The sequence below is a fragment of the Trichechus manatus genome, unplaced genomic scaffold (genome assembly GCF_000243295.1).
Source record: "Trichechus manatus latirostris isolate Lorelei unplaced genomic scaffold, TriManLat1.0 scaffold00099, whole genome shotgun sequence".
Classification (NCBI taxonomy): domain Eukaryota; kingdom Metazoa; phylum Chordata; class Mammalia; order Sirenia; family Trichechidae; genus Trichechus; species Trichechus manatus.
The window spans coordinates 414,716-433,455 of record NW_004444035.1 but is presented as its reverse complement, the minus strand read 5'-3'; the positions used below and the strand labels follow the sequence as shown (position 1 = coordinate 433,455).

Sequence of the window (18,740 nt, the reverse complement as noted above, 5' to 3'; positions counted from 1 at the left end):
ATCTCAATTCTCTAAAGGCACTGAAACTGAACTTTCTGTTGTTGGCGTCAAGACAATTCCATGTGCGCAGACAGAACTGCGAGTATGTAGACAGAACTGTGAGTGTGCAGATAGAACTAGGAGTGTGCAGACGGAACTGCATGCGTGCAGATAGGGGTTTTCAAGGCTGTGATCTTTCGGGAGCAGATTGCCAGGCGTATCTTCTGAGGCACCTCTGGGTGAGTCTGAACTAACAACCTTTCGGTTCGTAGTCGAGCGGTTAACCCTTTGCACCACCCAGGGACCTAATCATACAAAATTCCTGAAACTGTGATTTAAAGCTCTTAAATAGAACATCAGAATTCCTGAAGTCTGCATGACAGTGTATAAAATAACGTGTAAACCCATGACTGTGTTGACCACTTCCAATCCTGCAGCAGCAGCATATGAGGTAAGCTAAAAGAGACTGCATAACCTGCGTAAGTTTGAAAACCAGAATCTTGAGCATTGCAGGTACTCAGAATGCATACTAAGTGTAATGGTTGACATTTAGAAGCTTGGCTATTGGTGTATAAATGATTCATGCTATAAAATATGCATTACAGTCTTCTTTTTAAAATCCGTTTAGCAGTTAATAAGAATTCAATAAGTAAATAATTAGAGAACGTGCATTAAGTGGTCTTTATTGATGTTTTACATTCAGTTATTTTCTTCATTGTCAGTTCTTTAGTTAATTATACAAGAATGATCAGTTATTTCCTATTTGCTGTAGAACTTTAAATGTAAAATAAATACAAAATGTATTTGTGGTTTAATGAACACTCAAGGAAGCATTCCTTTCTGAGGTATTCCCTTCAGTCTGGTTTCATCCCAGATCTGTCTTTTCACTTCTCCTAGGAAAAATCTATTAAACCACAAAATGGATCTGGAACCAGTGAACGTGAGTTTTAGTGACATTAGACAAATTTTTTGATCTCATCATACAATACCAATACAAAAGCACCTCCCATGCCTCTCAGTACATTGGACCAGGCACCTTTGAAGAAAGCTCTGGGTCCTTCATCTTTCGCAATCTTCCTCCAGCAGTCGACTGTCCCACTGTACATTATATCAGCTGTGGAAACAAATGTTGGTAAGGGCTCTGTAATTCTGGGGCTGTAGGGGTGGGGGGCTTTTCCTCTGAAAGACATCTGTACACAATGTTATCAGTGTTAAAAGTTAGGGTCACTTGGGCCTTAAAGCCCCAGCTCTATGCAACATTCAATGGGACGACTCCTTCCTTGTGTAACTGTTAGGCAGGGTCTTTCCTACTCCTTTGTCTCAAAATCAAGTGAAGAACTGGGGCAGTTAACCAACTAACTCACACAACTGTGAAACCGTAAAAGAGGAAGGGAGAAGACTGGAGTGGGAGTACTGGGCTATGTGGTCCCCTTTTTGTGGAGGGGGAAACTGAGGTCTTGGATTATACTGCCCAAGATTACAATTAAAAGTGGTACAACTGTTAGGTTGAACTGTACAAAACTGTCAACATTTGACTATTTTTGACTTAAAAAATGGCAATTTCATGTCAACCTAGAAAAGTCAGAACTTTTTCTATCACCACAGTTTGCTGATTGCCCTACCAGCTCAAATGCCCTAACCTACTAGCATTAGATAAGTGAAGCAAGAATTATTTTTAAATAAACGAGTTAACTATTTCAGTTCTTCTCCCTTGTTTCTGCAAAGCTGGCTGTAAAGGAAGAAGGCCTCTACCATCTAGACACGTAGTTACAGTCACCTCTGTCTCATTTTCATGTTTTTATCATCTCTTTAATGAAAACACCACTCAACTGTCAGTTGGTCATACCGGGGGGGGCTTGCATGTTGCTGTGATGCTGGAAGCTATGCCACTGGTGTTTCAAATACCAACAGGGTCACCCATGGTGGACAGGTTTCAGTGGAGCTTCCAGACTAAGACAGACTAGGAAGAAGGACGTGGCAATCTACATTTAAAAAAACCAGCCAGTGAAAACCTTACGAATAGCAGTGGAACATTGTCTGATACAGTGCCAGAAGATGAGCCCCTCAAAATACAACTGGAGAAGAGCTGCCTCTTCCGAGTAGAGTCGACCTTAGTGACGTGGATAGAGTCGAGCTTTCAGGACCTTCCTTTGCTGATGTGGCATGGCTCAAAATGAGAAGAAACGGCTGCAAATATCCATTAGTAATTGGAACATGGAATGTACTAAGTATGAATCTAGGAAAATTGGAAGTTGTCAAAAATGAAATAAAATGCTTGAAGATTGATATTCTAGGCATTAGTGAGCTGAAATGGACTGGTACTGGCCATTTTGAATCAGACAGTCATATGGTCTACTATGCCAGAAATGACAAATTGAAGAGGAATGCCGTTGCATTCGTTGTCAAAAATAACATTTCAAGATCTATCCTGAAGTACAGTGCTGTCCGTGATAGGATCATATCCATACGCCTACAATACAAGGAAGACGAGTTAATACGACTATTATTCAAATAATCACACCAACCCCTAATGCCAAAGATGAAGAAATTGAAGATTTTTTTACCAACTTCTGCAGTCTGAAATTGATCAAACATGAAATCAAGATACGTTGATAATTATTGGTGATTGGAATGTAAAAGTTGGAAACAAGGATTGGTAGTTGGAAAATATGGCCTTGGTGACAGAAATGATGCTGGAGATTGCATGAAAGAATTTTGCAAGACCAATGACCTAGTCACCGGAAATACCTTTTTTCAACAGCACAAACAGTGACTATACATGAGGACCTCGCTAGATGGAATACACAGAAATCAAATCGACTACATCTGTGGAAAGAGAGGATGGAAAAGCTCAATATCATCAGTTAGAACAAGGCCGGGGGCCAACTGCAGAACAGACCATCAATTGCTCATGTGCAGGTTCAAGCTGAAGCAGAATATTAGAACAAGTCCATGAGAGCCAAAGTATGACCTTCACTATATCGCACCTGAATTCAGAGACCATCTCAAGAATAAATTTGACAGACTAAACACTAATGACCGAAGACTGGAAGAGTTGTGAGATGGCATCAAGGACATCATACATGAAGAAAGCAAAAGAAGGACTAGAAGGCAGGAGGGGACAGGAAAACCAGTAACAGGGAACCCAGGGCTGAGAAGGGACAGTGTTGACATGTCATCGGGTTGTTAACCATTGTCATAAAACAATTACGTGTACCGACTGTTTAATGAGAAACTATTTGTTCTGTAAACCTTCATCTAAATTTAAAAAAACAAAAAAACAAAAAATCATTAAAAAGACAGGAAGGAAAGAAAAGATCAAAATGGATGTCTGAAGGGACGCTGAAACTTGCTCTTGAACAATGAGTAGCTAAAAGAAAAGGAAGAAATGATGAAGTAAAAGAGCTGGACAGAAGATTTTAAAGGGCACCTTGAGAAGACAAAGTAAAGTACTATAATGAAACGTGTAAAGACCTGGAGTTAGAAAACCAAAAGGGAAGAACATGTTCACCATTTCTCAAGATGAAAGAATTGAAGAAAAAATTAAAGTCTCAAGTTGCAAAACTGAAGGATTCTGTGGGCAAAATACTGAACGAAGCAAGAAGCATCAAAAGAAGATGGAAGGTATACAAAGAGTCACTGTACCAGAAAGAACTGGTTGACATTCAACTATTTCAGGAGGTAACATATGATCAAGAACCGACGGGATTGAAGGAAACAGCCCAAATTGCACTTAAGGCACTGGCGAAAAACAAGCCTCCAGGAATTGGTGGAGTACCAACTGAGATGTTTCAACAAACAGATGCAACACTGGCAGCACTTACTTGTCTACTCCAAGAAATGTGGAAGATAACTACCTGGACAACTGACTGGAAGAAATCCACATATGTGCCTAATCCAAAGAAAGGTGATCCAATGGAAAGAGGAAATTATCTAACAATATCATTAATATCACATGCAAGTAAAATTATGCTGAAGATGATTCAAAAACAGTTGCAGCAGTACATTGACTGGGAACAGCCAGAAATTCAAGCCAGAACCAGAAGAGGACGTAGAACAAGGGATATTATTGCTGATGTCATGGATCTTGGCTGAAAGCAGAGAATACCAGAAAGATGTTTACCCATGTGTTATTGACTATGCAAAGGCATTCGACTGTGTGGATCATAATAAATTATGGATAGCATTGCAAAGAATGGCATTTCAGAATAGTTAATTGTGCTAATGTAGAACCTGTACATAGACCAAGAGGCAGCCATTCGAATAGAACAAGGGGATACTGTGTAGTTTAAAATCAGGGTTAGGGCTAGGGTTAGAGGACTTGAAGCACTTCCTGATGAAGATCAAAGACTACAGCCTTCAGTATGGATTACACCTCAACATAAAGAAAACAGGAATCCTCACAACTGGACCAATAAGCAACATCATGATAAACGGAGAAAAGATTGAAGTTGTCAAGGATTTCACTGTACTTGCATCCACAATCAACACCCATGGAAGCAGCCGTCAAGAAATTATTGCATTGGGCAGATCTGCTGCAAAAGACCTCTTTCAGGTGTTAAAAAGCGAAGATACCTCTTTGAGAACTAAGGTGTGCCTGACCCAAGCCAGGGTATTTTGAATCATCTCACATATGTGCAAAAGCTGGGCAATGAATAAGGAAGACTAAAGAATTGATGCATCTGAATTATGATGTTGGTGAATACACCATGGACCGCCAGAGGAACCAAGTCTGTCTTGAAAGGAACAGCTAGAGTGCCCTTAGAAGCAAGGATGGTGAGACTGTCTCACATGCTTTGGACATGTTGTCAAGAGGGATCAGTCCCTGGAAAAGGACACCATGCTTAGTAGAGGGTCAGCAAAAAAGAGGAAGACCCTCAATGAGATGGATTGGCACAGTGGCTGCAACAATGGGCTCAAACATAGCAATGATTGTGAGGATGGCGCAGGACAAGGTGGTGTTTTGTTCTGTTGTACATAGGGTTGCTAACTGGAAGCAACTTGATGGCCCCTAACGACAACAACAAAAACAAAGGTTTCTCTAAAGGAGTAGTTGTGAATGTTAAAAAAAAACCCACCTGTTGCTGCTGAGTCAATTCCAACTCATAGCAACCCTGTAGGACAGAGAACTGCCCCTAGGGTTTCCAAGGCTGTTATCTTTACGGAAGCAGACTGCCACATCTTTCTCCTGCAGAGCAGCTGGTGGGTTCGAACCTACGACCTTTCAGTTAGCAGCTGAGAGCTTAGCCACTGTGCCACGACGGCTCCTTGCTGTGAATGTTGTTTTTGTTGTTAGGTGCGATCAGTCAGTTCCAACTCATAGTGACCCTGTGTACAACAACATGAAACACTGGGCTGCGCCATCCTCACAATTGTTTCTACACTCGAGCCCACTGCGGCCACTGTCAGTCCATCTCGTCGAGGGTCTTCCTCTCTTTCACTGACCCTTTACCGAGTATGATATCCCTCTCCAGGGACTGGTCCCTCCTGATAACATGTCCGAAGTATGTTGAGATGAAGTCTCGCCATTTTCACTTCCAAGGAGCATTCGGGCTGTACTTCTTCCTAGACAGATTTTTTCACTCTGGTGGTGCATGTTGTACTCAACATTCTTCGCCAACACCATAATTCAAAGGAGTCAATTCTTCTTTGGTCTTCCTTAATCATTGTCCAGATTTCACATGCATACGAGGTGACTGAAAATACCATTTTGGTCAGCTGTGCTTTTTCCTCAAAGTGACTGTTGGGGGAATTAATTATCTCTTTCTCCGCTCAGCCCTTCTTATCAAATAATGTTAACAATTAGTTTAGGATACTGAGGACTGAAAGGAGCAGTGACAGCGTTGTCTTCAGGGAAAAACGGGGAAGATTTTGATTAGGAGGCCCAGACTTACCCCCTTTCCGGCCTGACTGCATCATCATCCTACGGCGAACTGTGTCAAAGGGGTAGGACACCAGCCCTGCGACCGCTGTCACGCTCTGTGCAATCATCCAGCTCACAAAGATGTGTACGTTCTTAGGGTCTGGCAGCATCCCTGTGGGGAGAGCCCAGAAGCCAAATGGCTGTCAAGTGATTCCACATACCAGCTGAGCACTAAGTAGGTGGGAGTTCAGAGGAGGCCACTGCACTTCCAAGTCCACGCCACGCCCTTCCGGAAGAACCCGCCCCTTGTAGGGACGCCTCACGAATAGTGAGGTGGCCAGCCAAAGCTGGTAGCTGCCCCTCTGGATGCAGGGATGCCAGCGCTCTGCTCAGTAGGCAGGGTATGTTGAAGCTGCTCCAAGGTTAAACTCTGGTAAGTGATACAGCTGTGTCAAGGGGGGTTGGGCTCCCCCGTCCTACTCTGTGGATAGCTCAAGCCCAGAGTTTAATTCAATAAAGAGAGGAGGAAGAGAACCCTTTGGTTCTTAATTTATCCACACCATATCACCTCATTCAGAAACTTCAGTTTAGCCTGGGGACTAGGAAAAACCAAGGTAAATAAATACAAAGTCCTTTGTGAGTTATAAATCTCTAAAGATACTCTCTCCACACACCCTCCTCCTGCCCGCTCCCCACCTCTAGCCCCCCTCTCACCCTTGGCAGTATCATAGACTCCGAAGTAGGCAGCCCTGTAGATAATGATGCCCTGGACAGAGACGTTGAAACCCTGGTAGAGACCCCTCAGGCCATCAGACTTGAAGATCTTGACGAGACAGTTGCCCAGACCAGTGAACTCACGCTGGGCAGCACCCTTGCCCACGTCAGCGGCCAGCCTGGTCCTGGCAAAGTCCAGCGGGTAGACAAAGCAGAGAGAGGTAGCCCCGGCTGCCCCACCAGATGCGAGGTTACCGGCAAAGTAGCGCCAGAACTGCTTGTGCCGGTCCACGCCCCCGAGGAAGATCTGCTTGTACTTGTCCTTGAAGGCGAAGTTGAGAGCTTGGGTGGGGAAGTAACGGATGACATTGGCCAGGTTACCTCTCCAGAAGGAGAGAAAGCCCTGTTCCTTGGGGATTCTCACCACGCAATCAATGATCCCTTTGTACTGCTTCTCAGCACTGATCTGTTTGCTGGCATGCTGGACCTGTTAGGGGGAGGGGTGAGAGAAGACAGGCAGAGAGAAGGGAGGGGGGACCGGAGAGGGAGAAGGTTGGCACTTCCTTGATTTCCTTGTGAAAAAAATATATGGGGCAATCAAATGCATATTGAGAAGATGTAAATGTCAGCTACTTGGATAACAAGCCAATTTTGCTCAGTTATCAGGACATCTGAGGAAAAAGGTTGTGCTCCAAAGAAACTGATAAAATGATGTAATTGTGTAAAGATAATCATTTATTTACTGCGTTTTTCCCTGTGTGCCAGATCTATATTAGGGTCTTACTGGAGATAGGGAGCCCTGGTGACACAGTGGTTAAGAGCTTGGCTGCTAACCAAAATGTCAGCAGTTCAAATCCACCAGCCGCTCCTTGGAAACCCTATGGGTCAGTTCTACTCTACTCTGTCCTACAGGGTCACTGAGTCAGGATTGACTCAACAGCAACGGGTTTGGTTTGGTTTATTGGAGATAGAATTGAAAACCTCCCTGCCACAAAGGCTCCTGATGAGACATGAGGAGCAGAAGACAATTCTTCATGTCACTGTGGTCTCACTGGAGAAGGGGATCTCTGAGTCGTAAACCTTCCAACAGAGGAAGGAGAATATATTTAGTCATTAGAGCCAGAAATTATTCAAGCATTACCCAACTAACCAATTACTGAGGGGTTTGTTCACAGTTTGTTGGGGATTTGTTGCTGTTGTTGATAATTTCTGGTTCAAGGGTAATAGCATGGGGAGAATTGTCTTATTTGACTCTCAAGTTGGAGTATTCCTCATTGAGAAGCATTTCCTTTTTGGGCAGGTAGAGAAAACGGGGTGAATGAGACCATGATTATAAAGGTCATATAAAGTCCTTTGTGAGTTACTAGTCCCTTAAAATACTCTCTGCAGGTAGGGGAGGGTATGACCAGGTAGGGAAGGAAAAGGTCTGGGGAGAGGATGGATAAGGCTTATACTGAAAATTGTTTCTAATTTCTCAAAGCCTCAGTTTCTTTATCTGTAAAATGGGGGAAACAATACCTGTCAGCCCTAAATAAACGGAAAAGTTAATTGTGTAAAGATAATCATTTATTTATTGCATTTTGTCTGTATGCTAGATCTATATTAGGGGGTTATTGGGAGATAGAAACAGGGATTATATAAATGAAATAAAAACATGTCAGCATAGTGTCTGGCACACAGCAATAAAAGAGTAATTATTTTGATGTTTTTAGTTTATTTTGAAAGCTGGGGAGTAGGTAAGGCGCAAAGGATACTTAAAATCAAAAGGCAAGGCCGGTCTAAGAGGCCTAAGTGGTGTGCCAGCGCTGTCACAGGCGCAGGATCTGGCTCCCGGTAAAGCGATTCCGGGCCGGTTTCCATATATAGACACCCGCACGCGGGCGCCACCCGACACCAGGAATCTGCTACTGACGCTGGACCTGTCTACGCAGAGGGCACCTTCCCCTTCACGCGGGCCAGGCGCCCGAGCCTGGGGCCTGACGCAGATTTCTGCGGCGCCCGCCCCGCGCCTGCGGCTCGCTGCGCCCTCGTCCCGCCCGCACCCCGCTCGCTGCGCCCGCGCCGCCACAGGCTCGCCCATCTCACCTGCAGCAGCAGTTTCACCCTCTCGATGGGGGCGACCGCGGTCTTGGAGATGGCAGCGGCGACGCCACCTGCTAGGAAGTCCTTCAGGAAGCTCAACGCCTGATCACTCATGGTGACAGCCGGGCGCCGGGTGTCTTCAGGGAGCCGCGCTCGCGCCTACGCCCCGGCCAGGCACCGCCACCCCGTCCCCGTCCCTGTCCCTGTCCCTGCGCGACGCGAAGGGGCCGCGCAGCTCCCCCGCAGCCCGCCTTATATCCCCCGTCCGTCTCTCGCGAGAGGAGGAGGGACCCCGGGCAGTGCGCGCATTGCGCATTGGCTGGGCAGGTGCTTGCACACCCCTGTCCATCCCCCTCTCTGCAGAGGGCATTGGGGGCGAATGCGTTTCCGCGAGGCAGGGTGGGCTGGGGGCCGTGCCTTTAGCTTGGGACGTTTAAAGGGCAAATTAATGTTATCTGTCCGGAGCAGAGGGAACACCGTGTCACTGCGACATGTGGGCCGCTGTATTTATAGCACAAGAAGGCTTAGGCTGGGGCCGGCCTGGGGACAGACACGGGAGCTGATGTCTGGAGCAGGGCTGCATTTAACGTCGGGCCTACACGCGACCCTGGGGAGTTCAGGCTATTTTTTCTCCTTGTTCCATATAATGCAGTCTCGCATCAGGGATCACTGTCTGGATTTGGACCTCGTCAGAGTTGTGCGCTCACTCACTCAAGTGAATTAAGATCCTTGTGTATAAATACTAGCTTCACTTCATGCTGTGATTGCTTCATGTAGTCTGACAACCTGCTGTCTCCCTGCTTCATTCAAGCGTGCAATCATCCATTCTGTTATCAAATATTAACGTTTATGTGCCTGGTGCTCAGTACAGACGCCACTGGATCAATACTTGTTTTAGCAACGTGTGTGTGTGCGCGCGTGTGTATGTGTGCGTGCGTGTATGTGCAATTGCTTTTCTTCTGGCTCAGCCCGTCACACTATGACACACAGCCCCATGAGTCTAAGAACAGGGACCTGACAACACTTCCTTTGAAAGGCCTCGAGGGCGTAATGTACCATTCCGCTCTCAATGGAATCTCGGTAAATATCCTGAGCAGAATGTTCTCCGTCAGCTGGCCGCCTCTGGAGGGTCAGCGCTGTTAGGCTTCCCATCAGAGGAGCAGGTGACAGAAATGTTAAGGAAGAGAAGGTCGAATCCTTGGCCGTATTTACCTGTTTTTATAGGGACCTGGGTTTGGAGAAACGTGATATTTAGCCCTAGGAAATTGACTGCCGTTAGTTTTCAACTTCAAATTCTACACTACTCAATTCTCTTCCCAAGCCTGTTGACATTCATTCGTACATTTGTCAAAATGGATTCATGTTTGTTCGTTTTTCTTTGATGCTTGATGAATGGACACAGCATCATGTAGGTGGTTATCGAGCCACAGTGGTATGTCACCCCGAGTCTGGAGACCAGCAGAGCACAGGTCTCCAGTCAGGTGCCAGGACCACAGATGGTACACGTTTATCAGAAGCTGGGGCAGTCTGGAGGTCAAAAACCGAGGCAGGCAGTACAGAAGCTAAGAAAGTGCAAAGCTGCCACAGGTCAGAGCAGACCCAAGAATTCAGGACAGACAAACAGAAGCGTTGTTTCTTCAAAAACATGGAGCCTATCAGCAATGCTGATGGATTCTGGACCCTCTTCCAACACTAGCATTAAAGAAAAAAAGCACCTTTTAGTTATTTGTACCATTTTATGCAGCTATTCAAACACTTGTTGAGCATTTATTGTGTGCCAGCAACAAAGTCTGGCCCTGTGGATTCAAAATAAGTAAGACATGGCCCAATCCCCAAGGAACTTACAGTTGGGTGTTGGAATCAGTATGTCACTTTTTCAGCTTTATTTACTGCAGCTTCACATGCAGATTTCCATGGAGCAACATAGTCCACACATCAGTCATTTTTTATTGTAATAGGGTACTGCAGTCCTTCCTGTTAATACCTAGCTGTTGCTTAGACCATTTTCCTTTTAATTGTGCATTGGGGTTTTTTTTCTTATTATTATTAAAAATAATGTTGCTATATTTTTTGCACAAAATTCATTTTCTGCTTTCATACATTCCCACAGTGGAATTGAGCTTTTGAAGTTTTGTAATTCCTGCCACATAGTGACAAATCACCCTTCAGAAATGTGCAGCCCATCAGCAATGTTGATGGACTCGTATATCCCTTGGATCCTCTTCCGACCCTAGTGTTAAAGGAAAAAAAGTACTTTTTAGTTATTGTGCCATTTGATGCATTCTAATCCACTCCTTTAATTGTTATGAAATTGTACATTTTCCATGTGATTCCACTTAGTTTGCCAGGATTTTCCTTTGCATAAACTTGTCATCTTCCTCGACTACATACAACAGTTCTTTATATATTTTGGGCAACAAATATGTGTCAAGTATTTTCCAGTTTATTGTGTTCCTTTTGATACTTATTTTATTCCATTGCTCTAACTGTTATTTATTTAAATATGAATAGGCCCATATTATGATACTATACTTCATGTTTTCAGGTACGTGTATCTCTTATACATGTATTAGTCCACTTGCCCTAATATGTTAGCCTATTTTTTTCTACTTCGTTTGGTAATTATTTTTTAACTGTCTGATGCTACATTATACATTGTAAGGAGCTATGGAGCCAAGTTCATTCCTCTCCACACCATTCTCCAGGCATCCCACTACTAATTCTTTATTTGTCTGATATTACCAATTTATAGTTAATCATATATTAAGTTCTTATAGTAGCTTTAGTTTATGAAATCACCATTCTATGATTTATTTGATCATTACTCTTTAAAAACAAAAACCTGATATGTGATACTACCACTTAAAAATTAAAAAGCTTCGTCTGCTTATTTGTCTGGATTTATTTTATTATCAAATTTTTTAATTGTATAATTGAATATATTATTTAAAATATATTTATTTTTAAATACTGAACTATTGATTTAAAATAATGATTTATTATACACTATTAATTGTGCAATTATTTAAACATCACTAGGAGATTTTTAACAGACATTTAAATCAAATAAAAGATTAAGTTAATAACATATTAAATCAGGAATTATTATCATCTTGGCTACACTTACTTTGACCAATCAGAACCCTGCTACTGTTTACCCGGGAAACATCCTATTTCTCCTCCGCTTCTCGCCAACTATCCTGTCACACGGGGGAGGGAGCTGCAGCTAGAATCCTCCACAAGCGTTTTTCCGCGGAAACCTGCACACTGTCCTCTCCCTCCACGGACTTTCTCAGAAAAGAGAGGCCTCAGATGCCCTCAGGAGCGTGAGCTGCCTGTGATCACAAGACCCAGGTTTCACTTACGCAGGCAGAGGAGAGAAGGGGGGCTAGGCAGAACCGCGGAGGCTCTCCGCCAGCGTGGCAGCGGACAGGGCGGGGGGGATGAGAGAGAAAACCCTGCTCTCACATGTGGCTGGCACCCTGGAGACTGGGGTAGGGCTGTGTAGAAATGAGGGCAGAGAATTGAGCTAGTGTTTTGGCTCTTTAGTAGAAGCGTCTAAAGAATTATTCTCTTTTACCAAATTGAGAGAGAAAGGGAGCTGCTGAAGGATGGCAGGCACTAGAAATAAAGAAAAACATTGTTGATAACAGGTGTTGATAAAGTAATACCTGAGCGCATGTGCCGCCTCTAGAACTGCCGGGAACCAGAACACACTGTTGCCATTTGTGCCATGTAAGTTTCAGCTTCAGCCAAGAGAAATGAATACTGAAATTTTATTTTTTGCTTATTTAAAAAAAAAAAAACTGTTGCTGTGGAGGCAACTCTGACTCACAGCAACCCTATAGGACAGAGCAGAAGTGCCCCATAGGGCTTCCAAGGAGCAGCTGGTGGATTCGAACTGCTGACCTTTTGGTTAGGAGCTCGGCTGCTGACGCTGGAGAAGCTCCCATGCCAGGGATGGGCTTCCCCGTGTTTCCTACAAGGCAGTTATAATGCAATGTGACAGGGGTCCAAGCAGAGGCTCTGGGTGCACTTCCACGTGAATGGCTTTTAATATGTTCGTCAGAACTTGTATTTTTAACATTTTTATGAATGCTTACGAAACAACAAGTTTTGTTAGAAATATTTTAGGCATTATTATTTAAAGGAGGCAATTTCTGGGGGCAAAGGAGCCTCTGAATCATAGAAAAGATGGTGAGAGGCCTCTCCTTCTCCCCACAGGTGCTCCGCTCCCTGGAGAGAGAATGAGCTGGGGCTGGCCCAGTGGTTACTGGAGGCAGGGGAACCTGGAGGGCTCTCCAGGCACTCCTGCCACCCTCAGTGAATATATGTCAACCCCCCTTCCTGAAAACAGACCCATAACTTCCCTTCTCCCACTCCCAATCTGAGCACCCCCTTCTGACTTTATCCAAGACTCCTACTAGCAAATTCTATATTTTATGGCAAAACCAAGCTTATTTTTATGCATATCTAATAATGCCTTCCTGCCATAACCATCCACCTCCCTTGCTGACACCTTCCGAATTCCCTGAGGTGCAGTATCTGTTAGTAAAGCCATTTCTCACCCGAGTTGACTTGATTGACGCGGTTCCGTGCCATCTTCATCATCACTGGTATGTCTGAGTCCACTCTCGTGGCTGCTGTGTCAACCCATCTCACTGAGGGTTTTTCTCATTTTGCTGACCCTGTGCTTTACCAACATGGTGTTGTTTTACAGTGATTTTTAAGGACATACAGGATTCGAATTGCTATATCTTCTTGGTGAATTTAACTTTTTATTACTGAGTTGAAGGAGCCCTGGTGGTACAATGGTTAAATGCTTGGCTGCTAATTGAAAGGTCAGCAGTTTGAAGGACACGCCACACCACGGGAGAAAGTCCGCTTCGGTAAAGATTTACAGCCTTGGAAACCCTGTGGGCAGTTCTACCCTGTCCCACAGGGTCGCTGTGAGTCGAATCGACTGGATGGCAATGGTTATCATTAAGTTGTGATCCTCTTTATCTGCAGTAATACTTTTTGCCTTGAAGCCTTTTTCACCCAAAACTGTATTAATAGAACTGTACCTGTTTTATTTTGGGTTGTATTTACCTAGTTTATCTTTTTCTATGCTTTTACTTTCAACTGTTTTGTATTTTTTTATGTAGGTCCGCTGTAAAACCTCTGTATTTTCTTTTTTTATTCTAACTTGACATTCTTAGTCTTTTAACTGGAGAGTTTGGATACTTCTCCATCTATTGTGAGACTTTTTAAACTTTTTATTTTGAAATAATTATAGATTCACAGGAAGTTGCAAAGAAATGGCTACGAATTTTCAAAACTATTTCTGCCATCTTCTTTATGCTTTCTATTCATCCTCCTTCTGCGTGTCCTTGAAAGTCTCCATTTGTATTACTTATTTACCATCATCACCCTCTGTCAACAATTGTACGTGTTTCTAAATGATACATTAATGTGCTAATAACATCACAATTGTTATTAATTATTTTAGTTGGTTATTGTTTTACTATTTTGCCGGGTTTGAGGGTGCCAAATTTCCCTTCTTGGTCTTTTTAGGCACTGAGTGTCCCTCAAGACTGTGATGTCAATTTGCACACTGCAGCAGAAAGCATTAGATTCAAATTAATAAAGAACTAGCATAGCTTTCAAATATGCCCAGTGTACCATGGAGAAGTTCGGATCTGGAAGATTGTTTGAATTTCATAACATTATTTAATATGGCCACTAGAGGGAGATCACATATAGCCATTTTCAAAATGGTATTCTAGTCTTTTATTTTTGTTAAAGGCTTGTCAATAGTACTCAAATTAAATGAAAAAAAGAAAATTCCCTACTTTTACGAAGACATGAAAGTATAGCCCTGAAATAGTAGACAAAAAGAATTCAGTCCAGGGGCCATGTATTCTGGGGTTCCTCCAGTATCAGTCAGACCCTTAAGTCTGGTCTTTTGACTAGAATTTGAGTTCTGCATCCCACTTTTCTCCTGCGCTGTCAAGGACTCTCTGTTGTGTTCCCTTTCAGGGCGGTCATTGGTGGTAGCCAGACACCATCTAGTTCTTCTGGTCTCAGGCTGATGAAGTCTCTGGTTTATGTGGCCCCTATTGTCTGTTGGGCTAATATTCTCCTTGGGTCTTTGGTGTTCTTCATTCTTCTTTCCTCCAGGTAGGTTGGGACTAATTGATGCATCTTAGATGGCCACTCACTAGCTTTTAAGACCCCAGATGCCACTCACCAAAGTGGGATGCAGAACATTTTCTTAATAAACTTTGTTATGCCAGTTGACTTACATGTTCCCTGAAACCATGGTCTCCAGACCCCTGCACCTGCTACACTGTCCCTTGAAGTGTTTGGTTGTGTTCAGGAAACTTCTTAGCTTTGGTTTAGTCCAGTTGTGCTGACGTCCCCTGTATTGTATATTGTCCTTCCGTTCAACTAAGATAATTCTTGTCGACTATCTAGTTAGTGAATTCCCCTCTCCCTCTCTCCCTACCCTCGTAACAATCAAAAAATGTTTTCTTCTGTGTTTAAACCTTCTCTTGAGTTCTTATAATAGTGGTCTCATACAATATTTGTCCTTTTGTGATTGACTAATTTCACTCAGAATAATGCCTTCCAGATTCATCCATGTTATGAGATGTTTCTCGGATTCATCATTGTTCTTTATTGTTGGGTAGTATTCCATTGTGTGAATATACCAGAATTTGTTTATCCATTCGTCTGTTGATGGACACCTAGGTTGTTTCCATCTTTTTGCTATTGTGAGCAGTGCTACAGTGAACACGGGTGTGCATGTATCTATTCATGTGATGGCTCTTATTTCTCTAGGATATATTCCAAGGAGCAGGATAGCTGGATCTTATGGTACTTCTATTTCTAGCTTTTTAAGGAAGCTCCAAATCGATTTCCAAAGTAGTTGTACCATTTTACGTTCCCACCAGCAGTGTATAAGTGTTCCAGTCTCTCCACAGCCTCTCCAACATTTATTATTTTGTGTGTTCTGGATTAATACTAGCCTTGTTGGGGTGGGAAACCCTGGTGGCATAAAAGTTGGCAGTTTGAATCCATCAGGCACTCTTTGGAAACTGTATGGGGCAGTTCTAGTCTGTCCTATAGGGTCGTTATGAGTCGGAATCGACTCAACGGCAATGGGTTTGGTTTTTGGTCTTGGCTGTTGGGGTAAGATGGAATCTCATTGTAGGTTTGATTTGCATTTCTCTAATGGCTAATGATTGTGAGCATTTCCTCATGTATCTGTTGGCCGCCTGAATGTCTCCTGTGGTGAAGTGCCTGTTCATATCCTTTGCCGTTTTTTTAATTGGGTTATTTGTCTTTTTGTGGTTGAAGTTTTGCAGTATCTCATAGATTTTAGAGATTAGACCCCGATCGGATATGTCGTAGCCAATAATTTGTTCCCAGTCTGTAGGTTGTCTTTTTACTCTTTTGGTGAAGTCTTTTGATGAGCGTTAAGTGTTTGATTTTTAGGAGCTCCCAGTTATCTAGATTCTCTTCTGGTGTTTGTGCATTGTTAGTTATGTTTTGTATTCTGTTTATGCCATGTATTAGGGCTCACAAGGAAACTTTTGAAGGGGTATGTTCACTATCTCGATTGTGGTGTGGGTTTCATGGGTGCACATATATAACTCATCAAATTGTATAATATCAATTATGCATCAATAAAGGTGTTAAAAGTTAAATCATAAGTAGACTAGGCTTAATGTAAACCAAACTTTTAAAAATCACAACTGATCAGCTTTTAGTATTAACCAAATAAAATCTTATTAACTGATCATTTTAATAAGCATGTGTTCATGCACTGCTGTCCTAGGTGGAGGGACAAGACAGGAAAGTCACCCTAGCATCAGGGAGCTCACAGGCTATGGGAGAGACAAGTAAAAAAAAACAAACACTAGCATCTCTGCCCTAAACATGCTAGGCAAATAATGTCGGTTGTTTCTCGTTACATGTAGTTACTTTAAATTGGAAACAATGGTCCTCATTACAAAATAATTAATTTTAATTGGAAACAATGATTCTGTGAAACGATTTTAAACTGAAGAAGAAAGATTCTAACCTACATTTTACCAGGGCAAAATAGAGTTTAAATACACTGAAACACGATTCAAGGGAGACAAGTGAGGTAATCTAGATGAGGTGTTGAGAAAACATCTTCAAATCACGTCAGCACTGCAACAAGGGTGAAAAATCCCTGCCAAGAGCAGAAGGGACTTCACAGGCCAGGTTTCAGGGAGCTCGTTCCTCGCTCCTCCTACCCTGCAGTGAATATGAATGGATTGGGCGGTGACTTGACATCTAATAATAACAGCAGCTTTAATGTTTATTGAGCTCTTACTAAATGCTAGATGCTGTGTGCTAAACACAAATATTTTCCCATTTAAACCTCACAGTTCGTGGTGTTAACTGCCCTCCTGTAGGTGCCCCCAACTCGTGATAACCCCACGCACAAGGGTCCCAGTCCGGCACCAGGCACCATCCCTGTGATCTATTGCAGATCAGACCATTTGTGATCCATAGGATTTCCATTGGCTGATTTTTTCAGAAGTAGATCGCCAGGCCTTTCTTCCTAGTTTGAATTAGCCTGGAAGCCCCCTGAAACCTGTTCAGCATCATAGCAACATGTAAGCCTCCACTGACAGACAGGTGGTGGCTGCATGTGAGGTGGATTGGCCAGGAACTGAACTCAGCTCTCCCTCACGGAAGGAGAGAATTCTGCCACTGAACGATGTATAAACCCAAACCAAGCCCGTTGCTGTCAAGTCTATTCCAATTCATAGTTGAGAACTGCCAACCTTTTGGTTAGCACTCAGCTCTGAACCACTGGTCACCAGGGCTCCAGAGCACTATTAGATACTATTATTATCCTACTTTAACCCAAACCAAACCTATTGCTGTAGATGCTGACTCATAGCAACTCAACAGGACAGAGTAGAACTGCTCCATAGGGGTTCCAAGGCTGTAACTCTTTACGGAAGCAGACTGCCACATCCTTCTCCTGTGGTACGGCTGATACGTTCGAACCACTGCCTTTTTGGTTAGCAGCCGAGCGCTTAACCGCTTGCATTACCAGGCTCCTTATCCCAACTTTGCAGATGAGAAAACTTCTGCCTAGAGAGTTTAATTAACCTGATGAAGGCCACAGCTAGTAAGTGGCAGAGCAGGCCTTTAGACCTGACTTCAGTGACCTGGGCTGTAAGAAAAACACCCCACCGCCATGGTGAATGATTTGTAAAAGGCATGACAATGTATCTAACTGGAGGTTTTGACCATACTCAGGATGAAACAATAGAAGTGAAATTCCAAAGTAAGGTGCCAGGTGAAAAAGAAGACTTCATTGGTGAAAGCTATATCTCCTGCCCTCCCCCCCATCCCAAGTCTTGTGAGGGAGTGTCTCAGTTTCTGCGGGCTGAGTAACAAACACCGTAACAAAGGTGGCTTGTAAGAACAGAAGTTTACTGTCCCAGAGTTCTGGAGGCTAGAAGTCCAGATCAGGCACTGACTGAGGCTCTGAGGGACGTCTATTCCCGCCTCTCGCCTAGCCCTGGGGGTCCAGGCTCTCCTTGGCTGCAGCTGCAGTGTCCCAGGCCTCCTTCCTCTGTCTGCTGTTACACTTTCTAACTCGAGGGGAGGGAAGGGAAGGAGAGGGAGAGTGAAGTCTTGTTTTTAAATGAAAATCGAATTATTGATTATTATATAGTGGCTTGGAGCCCTAGTAGGGCAGTGGTTAAGAGCTCCACTGCTAACCAAAAGGTTGACAGTTCGAATCCACTAGCTGCTCCTTGAAAGCCCTATGGGAAAATTCTACTCTGTTCCATAGGGTGCTATGAGTCAGAATCGACTTGATGGCAACGGGTTTGGGTTTTTTTTTATTTTATTTTTTAAATTTTATTGGGCTTTAGGTGAAAGTTTACGGTGCAAATTAGTTTCTCATTCAAAAATTTATACACAGGGACTTCCGGCAAGATGGCGCTCTAGGCAGAAACACCATGCCGTCCCTCCACAACAAAGATCCGAAAAACTAAGCCAAACAGAGAATCAACAATCCTGAAACCCTAGAACATCAAATGAAGAGATAAAGAACTCAGCC

General features: G+C 43.4%; 1 protein-coding gene across 1 annotated transcript; it reads right to left on the bottom strand.

Annotated features, from left to right (window-relative positions):
- Positions 1 to 636: 636 nt before the first annotated feature.
- On the bottom strand, positions 637 to 8,864 carry SLC25A4 (solute carrier family 25 member 4). Its single transcript, XM_004382762.1, has 4 exons — positions 8,642 to 8,864; positions 6,557 to 7,043; positions 5,874 to 6,014; positions 637 to 1,093 (listed from the first exon to the last, which is right to left on the bottom strand). The coding sequence occupies exons 1-4, from the start codon at positions 8,750 to 8,752 to the stop codon at positions 936 to 938; spliced, it is 897 nt and encodes a 298-aa protein (XP_004382819.1). The 5' UTR covers positions 8,753 to 8,864; the 3' UTR covers positions 637 to 935.
- Between the last annotated feature and the right edge of the window lie 9,876 nt (positions 8,865 to 18,740).